The sequence below is a fragment of the Bufo bufo genome, chromosome 7 (genome assembly GCF_905171765.1).
Source record: "Bufo bufo chromosome 7, aBufBuf1.1, whole genome shotgun sequence".
In the NCBI taxonomy this organism is placed as follows: Eukaryota; Metazoa; Chordata; class Amphibia; order Anura; family Bufonidae; genus Bufo; species Bufo bufo.
Genome location: NC_053395.1, coordinates 231,300,330 through 231,312,887, shown reverse-complemented (window position 1 = coordinate 231,312,887; position 12,558 = coordinate 231,300,330). Strand labels below are relative to the sequence as shown.

The 12,558-nt window shown below is 42.1% G+C and overlaps 1 protein-coding gene across 1 annotated transcript; it reads right to left on the bottom strand.

Annotated features, from left to right (window-relative positions):
* Positions 1 to 240: 240 nt before the first annotated feature.
* Positions 241 to 12,555, bottom strand: EAF2 (ELL associated factor 2). Its single transcript, XM_040440280.1, has 6 exons — positions 12,361 to 12,555; positions 10,427 to 10,521; positions 4,794 to 4,930; positions 4,385 to 4,512; positions 1,476 to 1,691; positions 241 to 633 (listed from the first exon to the last, which is right to left on the bottom strand). The coding sequence occupies exons 1-6, from the start codon at positions 12,461 to 12,463 to the stop codon at positions 587 to 589; spliced, it is 726 nt and encodes a 241-aa protein (XP_040296214.1). The 5' UTR covers positions 12,464 to 12,555; the 3' UTR covers positions 241 to 586.
* Positions 12,556 to 12,558: the final 3 nt, after the last annotated feature.

The window sequence follows — 12,558 nt, the reverse complement described above, 5'->3', positions numbered from 1 at the left end:
TCACCAAGGACTGTCTTCTACAATACACTGTAACAAACCCTCAGCTGTATGAGTCTGGTTTTAAACATTCACTGACAGCAATCAGAAAGCTAAGTAATTTATGTACGAAGTCTACAAGAACATCCACCCTGAGGATCAGGAGACGAGACGCCGGCCGCTATTTACACCCTCGGCTGGAACTTCCTTTATTGTTTTGCCGTCCCCTTGAGGACATCGAGTGAGAAGCATCAGAGAGAAGGAGATAATGAGACGCTGTAGATTTTATTGCACTTTGGTTCGTGTTCAGTTGAAAAAATAATAATAAAAGGAATAAGGAGGAATACTGAGAGGAGTCTCCAGGACGGGGGAAGGCCCTCTGCCCGCAGCTTCCGCGGTTTCTCGCTTTCCATCAGTCAATAAAACAGAAGAGGAAGAAAACTGCAGCAGAACTCTGTCCTGAAGTAATGAGAGGCAGTGACTGTAGGGGGCGGCGGCGGCGGTCCCCCCCCCAGACCGAGGTCACGAAATTCATCTCCGTCATAAAGATCTAGTGCAAAACACACAACGCTGTCACACGAGCCGGCGAACGAAGCGTCAGCTCTGGGGCTCAGTCATCGCTGTCACTGCCCGATTCACTCAGCTGCAGGTCATTCCCTGGAAAACAAAGCAAGAAATGAGGCGGCAGATCACAGGACAGCGCACAAGTCACCACAGGAGCCGGCGGCGGGTGGCCTTTCCTGCTGCTCCCCACAAGATTTTTCCAGCTTTGGAACAAACACCCGGCAGGAACAGAGAAAGATCTCGGCCTTTATTAAAGGGGTTCTCCGGGATGTTTATGTTGGTGGCCTGTCCTTAGGATAGGTGAGGTCTGACACCGATATAATATGGACAACTGATCCTAATGACAGGGCATCAATATAAAAGTCATGGTGTTAAAGTGACACGTGGATGCAGCACTTTCAACCCCACCCCTAAAAAAAAAACTAAAAAAAAAACGCTGCAGAACATTGTGTGGATCCGGCCTAGTGAAGATAGGAATTAGTCTACCACAAATGACCTGAAATCCTGCAGCGGCACAGAGACGACCGCTATCTGCAGGTCACTCAGGGTTGGTGGGATGAGCCTGGGTCTGCGGCGGCAGATTAACCTCTGGGTGCGGTTACTGCTGAGCTGGAGATAAGAGGATGATGGGCGCTAATGACAGACACCATCATCCTCAACTCAGGGCTGCGCAGGAACAGCGAGCAGCACAAAGCTACCCTATAGACAACCAGAGGGCGGTATATAAATATGCAGACCTATAGTACGAGCGCCACAGCGCAGTGGATATGGTGGAGGGGGGTCCTGCAATAACCGCTGCAGACACTGAGCCCCACCCCACCTGTATACACAATATACAAACAGGAAGTACATCAGATCCATGACCACTGGAGGAGCTCGTACCACTGACCCGCATAGTCGATTTACTTATGACCCCATCCCTCGGTAACACGTACTCAGGGTGCTCATCAGCTGCTTCCCGCCATCTTGAGGCTTCCCGCTCTCCGTGCTGGATGAGGACTGCTGCACCCGGGAGTTGGAGTGTGAAGACTTGTTCCCCTCGCCCTCGGAGTCGCTGGAGCTGTCGCTGCTGGAGGACGATGAACTCTTGGACTCTGATGAACTGCCCGAGCTGCTCATCCGGTCAATGACGCTAGCCTCCGCCATCAGCTCTGCGGAAAGACGGAAAATAACACGTGAGAAGCCGCAGCAGAACTGCTCTGCTGTTCTCCACGCAGCAGGGTCAAGTCAGGGAAGAAATCCACACAAAGCCAAGTATTTTGTCAGAAATGTTGCAATCTTTAAGTTACATTGTTGCATTTCATAATTAATATCCAGAACCGGTAAAGTGCGGACTATAGAGGACAATGCGAGCGCTACCGGGCCCACAGCACGAGGCAGCCTGCGCTGAACAGCTTCTAGTAAGTGTCTGCCCACTGCCACCACCAGGCGGGGGGCGCTAACTGCGCACAGGTCCTACCGGGTCCCTTAAAGGGGTGGTCAGACACTGGTGACATCCATAGCTCCAACCATGGTCTAAACATCAGAGAAAAACAAAGCAACTCACCTCTTCAGATCGTCCCCAGCTCCCTGTTCCCTCCGGACCAGAAGTGATGCCCTTCAGTGACCGATGCAGGAACAGCGTGTGACTGAGGATCAGCGATGAGGCCACTGAGCTGCCGGCAGCAGTAACATGCATGTAGATAGCATGTCACACTACCGGTCTTACACAATCCCTTTATAGGGCGTCTGCCACCACATATGTCCACATAAAACTGGACGATCTCTGAGATGTGCGCGCTCAGCTGAATGCCATGGTTGTTGTCCCATGGTCCTCAGTGCCCGCGGAGCCAAGAAAACTGTTTAATAATATGCAAAAGAACCCCTAGGAGCAACAAGGGCAGAGCCGTTAACCCTCGTTGCTCCCAGAAGCTCCGCTCGCTGCCCTTCATGACGTGGCCTATCAGAGGCCATGACAGATTTATATGGACAAATGGGTGAGAAATTTCTTTTCAGGGGGTATTTCAATGTCAGGCTTTTATGTCATATCCACAGGATTGACAACGGGGCCCCATCTGCAGCGTAACGTCTAAGAAGTGAATTAGACGGTGTATAAATCTGTATGTAGTGAGCTCCCTCTAGTGGTGACTGTATAATCTGTATGTAGTGAGCTCCCTCTAGTGGTGGCTGTATAATCTGTATGTAGTGAGCTCCCTCTAGTGGTGGCTGTATACTCTGTATGTAGCGAGCTCCCTCTAGTGGTGGCTGTATACTCTGTATGTAGCGAGCTCCCTCTAATGGTGACTGTATAATCTGTATGTAGTGAGCTCCCCTAGTGGTGGCTGTATAATCTGTATGTAGGGAGCTCCCTCTAGTGGTGGCTATATAATCTGTATGTAGTGAGCTCCCCCTAGTGGCAGCTGTATAATCCGTATGTAGTGAGCTCCCCTAGTGGTGGCTGTATAATCTGTATGTAGGGAGCTCCCTCTAGTGGTGGCTGTATAATCCGTATGCAGTCATCTCCTGAGCTCCCTCTAGTGGTGGCTGTATAATCTGTATGTAGAGAGCTCCCTCTAGTGGTGGCTGTATAATCTGTATGTAGAGAGCTCCCCCTAGTGGTGGCTGTATAATCTGTATGTAGCGAGCTCCCTCTAGTGGTGGCTGTATAATCTGTATGTAGCGAGCTCCCTCTAGTGGTGACTGTATAATCTGTATGTAGTGAGCTCCCCTAGTGGTGGCTGTATAATCTGTATGTAGGGAGCTCCCTCTAGTGGTGGCTGTATAATCCGTATGCAGTCATCTCCTGAGCTCCCTCTAGTGGTGGCTGTATAATCTGTATGTAGTGAGCTCCCTCTAGTGGTGGCTGTATAATCTGTATGTAGTGAGCTCCCCTAGTGGTGGCTGTATAATCTGTATGCAGTCATCTCCTGAGCTCCCTCTAGTGGTGGCTGTATAATCTGTATGTAGTGAGCTCCCTCTAGTGGTGGCTGTATAATCCGTATGCAGTCATCTCCTGAGCTCCCTCTAGTGGTGGCTGTATAATCTGTATGTAGCGAGCTCCCTCTAGTGATGGCTGTATAATCTGTATGTAGTGAGCTCCCTCTAGTGGTGGCTGTATAATCTGGATGCAGTGAGCTCCCTCTAGTGGTGGCTGTATAATCTGTATGTAGTGAGCTCCCTCTAGTGGTGGCTGTATAATCTGTATGTAGTGAGCTCCATCTAGTGGTGGCTGTATAATCTGTATGTAGTGAGCTCCCTCTAGTGGTGGCTGTATAACCTGTATGTAGTGAGCTCCCTCTAGTGGTGGCTGTATAACCTGTATGTAGTGAGCGTCCTCTAGTGGTGGCTGTATAATCTGTATGCAGTGAGCTCCCTCTAGTGGTGGCTGTATAATCTGTATGTAGTGAGCTCCCCCTAGTGGTGGCTGTATAATCTGTATGTAGTGAGCTCCCTCTAGTGGTGGCTGTATAATCTGTATGTAGTGAGCTCCCTCTAGTGGTGACTGTATAATCTGTCTTTAGTGAGCTCCCCCTAGTGGTGGCTGTATAATCTGTATGTAGTGAGCTCCCTCTAGTGGTGGCTGAGGTACAGAGATATTTCATGTAACTATGGCTGTGTGAAGAGAATCGGGGTCGGAACAGTTTTTTACGGTATTATACAATTATCAGCTGAGACTGTCAGACACTAACCTAATTCATACATTTGTTGGGTCTCTCTGCAGAGAATAAACCAACGATTTGAATTATTAGACCACAAACTTGACTATAAAAGATCCCCCAGATCAGAAGAAATAAAGAAGTTCCTGCGTTGAATGTGGAATGTTATAAGAAGAGGCACAGATGTGCTGAAGCTGGGGTCACACTACCTCGCTCTATGTCATCCATTGGAGACGTGGGGGAGGAGGTTTTGCCGCCGGTCGGAGTCTTGCTGGCATTTCTCATCTGTTGCTGCTGCTGCTCGATGCGGGACTGGACCTTGCTGCTTCCTTCAGCTCTGTAATGAAATACAAATTATAAATGACAGCTGCAAGTGCGTCTACGGGAGCCACAAGGAAAAACTAGCGCAAAGCTTTTCTGGAGATCAGTGGGATCCAGCTCGGACCCCGAGAAGAACGTCCGACACGTCAAGTTCTTCACAACCTGCAAACGCGACAAAATCTGGTATCTGATAATAAGGAAGGATAATTCTGTTCTATAAAGTCCCAATAGTCCAGAAAATAATAATAATAATGCAGTTTCTATCTGACGAGTCCATGAAATCATCTGAGCCTGTACCTGGTCCTCTTCACACTGATGTTACTGCTCAGCTTCTCCAGCCGGCACTCGCCCGTGTCATGGTTCACAATCAGGATGCATTCTCGCATGTACGGCCGCTTGGACCCTTTAAATACGGTGACCGGAGCAGTGGATCCCTGAGGACACGAAGCAAAGCATTAATTTTACTCACCTGTATAGCGCTGACATATTCCACAGCGCTGTACAGACATTCTCATCGCTCACTGTCTCCAGAGGAGCTCACAATCTAAATTCCCCATCAGGATGTCTTTGGAGTGTGGGAGGAAATCTGAGAACCCAGAGGAAACCCACGACAACACGGGGAGAACATACAAACTCCATGCAGATGTTGTCCTTGGACGGATTCAAACCTAGAACCCTAGGGCTGCAAGAAACCAGTGCTACCCACTGAGCCCCCACTGACCACTGAGCCGTGACCAAGAAAGGCCATCAGCACAGGATAAGAACTGCTATAATACTGCTCCTATGTACAAGAATATAACTACTATAATACTGCCTCCTATGTACAAGAATATAACTGCTATAATACTGCTCCTATGTACAAGAATATAACTACTATAATACTGCCTCCTATGTACAAGAATATAACTACTATAATACTGTTCCTATGTACAAGAATATAACTACTATAATACTGCTCCTATGTACAAGAATATAACTACTATAATACTGTTCCTATGTACAAGAATATAACTACTATAATACTGCCTCCTATGTACAAGAATATAACTACTATAATACTGCCTATGTACAAGAATATAACTACTATAATACTGCCTCCTATGTACAAGAATATAACTGCTATAATACTGCTCCTATGTACAAGAATATAACTACTATAATACTGCTCCTATGTACAAGAATATAACTACTATAATACTGCCTCCTATGTACAAGAATATAACTGCTATAATACTGCTCCTATGTACAAGAATATAACTACTATAATACTGCCTCCTATGTACAAGAATATAACTACTATAATACTGTTCCTATGTACAAGAATATAACTACTATAATACTGCTCCTATGTACAAGAATATAACTACTATAATACTGTTCCTATGTACAAGAATATAACTACTATAATACTGCCTCCTATGTACAAGAACTACTATAATACTGCCTATGTACAAGAATATAACTACTATAATACTGCCTCCTATGTACAAGAATATAACTACTATAATACTGCTCCTATGTACTAGAATATAACTACTATAATACTGCTCCTATGTACAAGAATATAACTACTATAATACTGCTCCTATGTACTAGAATATAACTACTATAATACTGCCTCCTATGTACAAGAATATAACTACTATAATACTGCTCCTATGTACAAGAATATAACTACTATAATACTGCTCCTATGTACAAGAATATAACTACTATAATACTGCCTCCTATGTACAAGAATATAACTGCTATAATACTGCCTCCTATGTACAAGAATATAACTACTATAATACTGCTCCTATGTACAAGAATATAACTACTATAATACTGCTCCTATGTACAAGGATATAACTACTATAATACTACTCCTATGTACAAGAATATAACTACTATAATACTGCTCCTATGTACAAGAATATAACTACTATAATACTGCTCCTATGTACAAGAATATAACTACTATAATACTGCTCCTATATACAGGAATATAACTGCTATAATACTGCCTCCTATGTACAGGAATATAACTACTATAATACTGCTCCTGTGTAAAAGAATATAACTACTATAATACTGCTCCTATGTACAAGAATGTAACTACTATAATACTGTTCCTATGTACAAGAATATAACTACTATAATACTGCTCCTATGTACAAGAATATAACTACTATAATACTGTTCCTATGTACAAGAATATAACTACTATAATACTGCCTCCTATGTACAAGAATATAACTACTATAATACTGCCTATGTACAAGAATATAACTACTATAATACTGCCTCCTATGTACAAGAATATAACTGCTATAATACTGCCTCCTATGTACAAGAATATAACTACTATAATACTGCTCCTATGTAAAAGAATATAACTGCTATAATACTGCTCCTATGTACAAGAATATAACTACTATAATACTGCCTCCTATGTACAAGAATATAACTACTATAATACTGTTCCTATGTACAAGAATATAACTACTATAATACTGCTCCTATGTACAAGAATATAACTACTATAATACTGTTCCTATGTACAAGAATATAACTACTATAATACTGCTCCTCTGTACAAGAATATAACTACTATAATACTGCTCCTATGTACAAGAATATAACTACTATAATACTGCCTATGTACAAGAATATAACTACTATAATACTGCCTCCTATGTACAAGAATATAACTACTATAATACTGCTCCTATGTACTAGAATATAACTACTATAATACTGCTCCTATGTACTAGAATATAACTACTATAATACTGCCTCCTATGTACAGGAATATATCTACTATAATACTGCTCCTATGTACAAGAATATAACTGCTATAATACTGCTCCTATGTACAAGAATATAACTACTATAATACTGCTCCTATGTACAAGAATATAACTACTATAATACTGCCTCCTATGTACAAGAATATAACTACTATAATACTGCCTATGTACAAGAATATAACTACTATAATACTGCCTCCTATGTACAAGAATATAACTACTATAATACTGCTCCTATGTACTAGAATATAACTACTATAATACTGCTCCTATGTACTAGAATATAACTACTATAATACTGCCTCCTATGTACAGGAATATATCTACTATAATACTGCTCCTATGTACAAGAATATAACTGCTATAATACTGCTCCTATGTACAAGAATATAACTACTATAATACTGCTCCTATGTACAAGAATATAACTACTAGAATACTGCTCCTATGTACAAGAATATAACTGCTATAATACTGCTCCTATGTACAAGAATATAACTACTATAATACTGCTCCTATGTACCAGACTATAACTACTATAATACTGCTCCTATATACAGGAATATAACTGCTATAATACTGCTCCTATGTACAAGAATATAACTACTATAATACTGCTCCTGTGTACAAGAATATAACTACTATAATACTGCTCCTATGTACAAGAATATAACTACTATAATACTGCCTCCTATGTACAGGAATATAACTACTATAATACTGCTCCTATGTACAAGAATATAACTACTATAATACTGCTCCTATATACAGGAATATAACTGCTATAATACTGCTCCTATGTACAAGAATATAACTACTATAATACTGCTCCTGTGTACAAGAATATAACTACTATAATACTGCTCCTATGTACAAGAATATAACTACTATAATACTGCCTCCTATGTACAGGAATATAACTACTATAATACTGCTCCTATGTACAGGAATATAACTACTATAATACTGCTCCTGTGTACAAGAATATAACTACTATAATACTGCTCCTATGTACTAGAATATAACTACTATAATACTGCTCCTATGTACAAGAATATAACTACTATAATACTGCCTCCTATGTACAAGAATATAACTGCTATAATACTGCCTCCTATGTACAAGAATATAACTACTATAATACTGCTCCTATGTACAAGAATATAACTACTATAATACTGCTCCTATGTACAAGGATATAACTACTATAATACTACTCCTATGTACAAGAATATAACTACTATAATACTGCTCCTATGTACAAGAATATAACTACTATAATACTGCTCCTATGTACAAGAATATAACTACTATAATGCTCCTATGTACCAGACTATAACTACTATAATACTGCTCCTATATACAGGAATATAACTGCTATAATACTGCCTCCTATGTACAGGAATATAACTACTATAATACTGCTCCTGTGTAAAAGAATATAACTACTATAATACTGCTCCTATGTACAAGAATGTAACTACTATAATACTGCCTCCTATGTACAAGAATATAACTACTATAATACTGCCTCCTATGTACAAGAATATAACTACTATAATACTGCTCCTATGTACAAGAATATAACTACTATAATACTGCTCCTATGTACAAGAATATAACTACTATAATACTGCTCCTACGTACAGGAATATAACTACTATAATACTGCTCCTATGTACAAGAATATAACCTACTATAATACTGCTCCTATGTACAAGAATATAACTACTATAATACTGCCTCCTATGTACAAGAATATAACTACTATAATACTCCTCCTATGTACAAGAATATAACTACTATAATACTGCTCCTATGTACAAGAATATAACTACTATAATACTGCCTCCTATGTACAAGAATATAACTACTATAATACTGCTCCTATGTACAAGAATGTAACTACTATAATACTGCCTCCTATGTACAAGAATATAACTACTATAATACTGCTCCTATGTACAAGAATGTAACTACTATAATACTGCCTCCTATGTACAAGAATATAACTACTATAATACTGCTCCTATGTACAAGAATATAACTACTATAATACTGCTCCTATGTACAAGAATATAACTACTATAATACTGCCTCTTATGTATAAGAATATAACCACTGAAAGTATTCGAAATACATCAAATAAGTATCGTGCATCTTTGAGAGAGAGATTAAGTGTAACTTGAAGGTACGAGTTCCTCCCATCTTGAATTACATATGTCAGATGTATAGCAGAATACCATTCCATTATGTACTGACTGTACGTTTACTTAAATTGCACTTTGTAAAATCATTTGCTGTAACTTTTGTACAAGTTGGATTAACATACAATGCATAATTTTGTATCTCTTTTATACTGGATGTCAATACCCTTGTATGTTTGTCTTTCATACTGAATAATAAAAAGAGATTTGACAAGAATATAACTACTATAATACTGTATCCTATGTACAAGAATATAACTACTATAATACTGCTCCTATGTACAAGAATAACTGCTATAATACTGCTCCTATGTACAAGAATATAACTGCTATAATACTGCTCCTATGTACAAGACTATAACTGCTATAATACTGCTCCTATGTACAAGAATATAACTGCTATAATACTGCTCCTATGTACAAGAATATAACTACTATAATACTGCTCCTATGTACAAGAATATAACTGCTATAATACTGCTCCTATGTACAAGAATATAACTACTATAATACTGCTCCTATGTACAAGAATATAACTACTATAATACTGCTCCTATGTACCAGACTATAACTACTATAATACTGCTCCTATATGCAAGGATATAACTACTATAATACTGCTCCTATGTACAAGAATATATCTACTATAATACTGTATCCTATGTACAAGAATATAACTACTATAATACTGCTCCTATGTACAAGACTATAACTGCTATAATACTGCTCCTATGTACCAGACTATAACTACTATAATACTGCTCCTATATGCAAGGATATAACTACTATAATACTGCTCCTATGTACAAGAATATAACTACTATAATACTGCTCCTATGTACAAGAATATAACTACTATAATACTGCCTCCTATGTACAAGAATATAACTACTATAATACTGCTCCTATGTATGTAATTAGTAAGACTTACCTCTAGATTCGGGAGGGTGATTGTCACCTGCTCTCCTTTCCCCACCTCCAGGTCTCCTTCACAGGACGTGTCTATGGACGCCGGCTTAAAATCATCTAGTAAAAAGAGAAGAAATCTTTACTTTGCTGCTGAGGATGATGGGAAAGTGGTTCAGTAATTAGTCTGCAGGCATGGCCATAATACACGGGGAGAGGCCACGATTTAGCCTTCACCCCTCCACTGGTGCTAGAGACCACAATCTGCAGAGATCAGGTTCTGTTCACACTGACGTCAGCAGTAACGTGCTCGGGATCTCGGGGAGGCACTGACTGCCAAAAAATCTGCATCAAAGATGAAAGATCAGAAAGCAGACATCTCACTGCTTCCTGACACAACATAGCTTATAAAAACAAGTAAAAATTTAAGAAAACTTTTCCTTAACATAAAATCACAAAGACTTTGAATATCGCACCATCTACAGAACAGAATATCAAAAGGTCCAGGAAAAAAACAAACATGTGCGCGGGGACGAGGCCGGCCGCCAGTACTGGAAGCTCCTGATCTCCAGGCCGATTCTGTGCTGGAAATGCCTGCTTGGCTCAGGAACCACCGTCTGCACACAGCGCACCGTCACATAGAAGCCAAATGTGAACACGATCCAGAAAAGCTGCGTCTTGTTTGAGCCAAAGCTCATGTAAAATGGACGGAGGCAAAATGACAAATCGTCCTGTGCGCCACCCAGCTCGCCAGCAGCGCACAGTTCTGCCCTCTGATGGTACGGCCTCCAGGCCGGGCACAGGATGGGGTACAGTTGGGCATGGCAGGGGTTCTGTATGGTATCCTGCGGCACATTTGCCCACAGATGTTACAGCTGGGCCGGTAGATCCTGCACACTCATAGGTTGTGAAGTTGGCATCACAGCAGGTCCCATAACTGCTGGATCGGTGATAAATCTGGTGACCGGGCAGCCAAGTGCTGTAATCTGGAGGGGACGTTCTGTGTGTGAGCGAGCATTCTCCTGCCACGAGAGGACACATGTGGCGGCAGGATGTCCTCGTGTCACTACTAGGGGTGACCGACGGCTTCCCCGATCATCACCAGCAGTTGGGGCAGTGCGTCCCCCCACGTAGTGGGCGCCGGGCACCTAGTGACCTTCTGCTAAGTGCCTGGAAGTGGTCCGGACAGAGACAGGGGTGTAATGAAGGGGCCGCATGTGTCTGAATGGTGGGCAACGAATGAATAAAGCATGCTGGGAGTTGTAGTCTCACAACAGCTGCCAGAGGTTACTGCCCCCCCCCCCCCCCCAAAGTGTCTAGCCCTGTGCTTGGCCGCCCCTCAGCTGGGGATCCATTACTAAAAGCACCCCGACCCTTCAGGACAACACAACTGTGGGCAATGTATCAGTGCAGGTAACAACTATCAGAAGAGACTGGTTACATTGTAACAACCCCTCAGCTGTGAGCAGTCAGGCCTCTGCAGGAAGCTATTTTGGGGGCTGTCAGGGGATGAGAGAGCGCACAGCTGTTTCCTGCGGCAGGGTCGCGGTTTTGTTGTGGTTTTCCGTCGTCACAGGCGCAGCGTCCAGATGTTTGCTGGCAGTGAATGGAAGGCTACGCTCTTTACACCCTGGCCAATTCCAGTTATGGGGCCATTACAGCGAGTTGAAGGGCCGGCGTCCAGTCAACACCAAGTTCAGCAACTATTTAACAGACTTTATATTCTTCATCACAGACCTCTGCTTGCTGTCAGTGAATGGTAATATAACTTTAATCCAGAAGCTCACAGACCTCCGCTTGCTGTCAGTGAATGGCAACATAACTTTCATCCAGAAGCTGAAGACCCCTCCTCACCGTCTACCCCCCATAAAGGGGTCAGTGTAGGGCTATGCTCCCTCCCCCCAGGTGACACTAAGCCCCTCCCCCACCGTGACAACTGAAGTTACAGCCCCTCCTCACATCGGATCGTGTGGAATCCGGACCGCGGCTGCTTCTCGAAGCTCTCCCCGAGTTTCAGCACCCGCTCCTTGGTGTCAAACATGGAACAGGCGCCACCATTCATCCTGCGGCCGCACCGTGCTACCGGCTCCGACCATCTGCTCTCAGCCAGCCGGCTGCACTGCTCACCAGCCGCCGGGGGCGGGGCCTCCGACCACA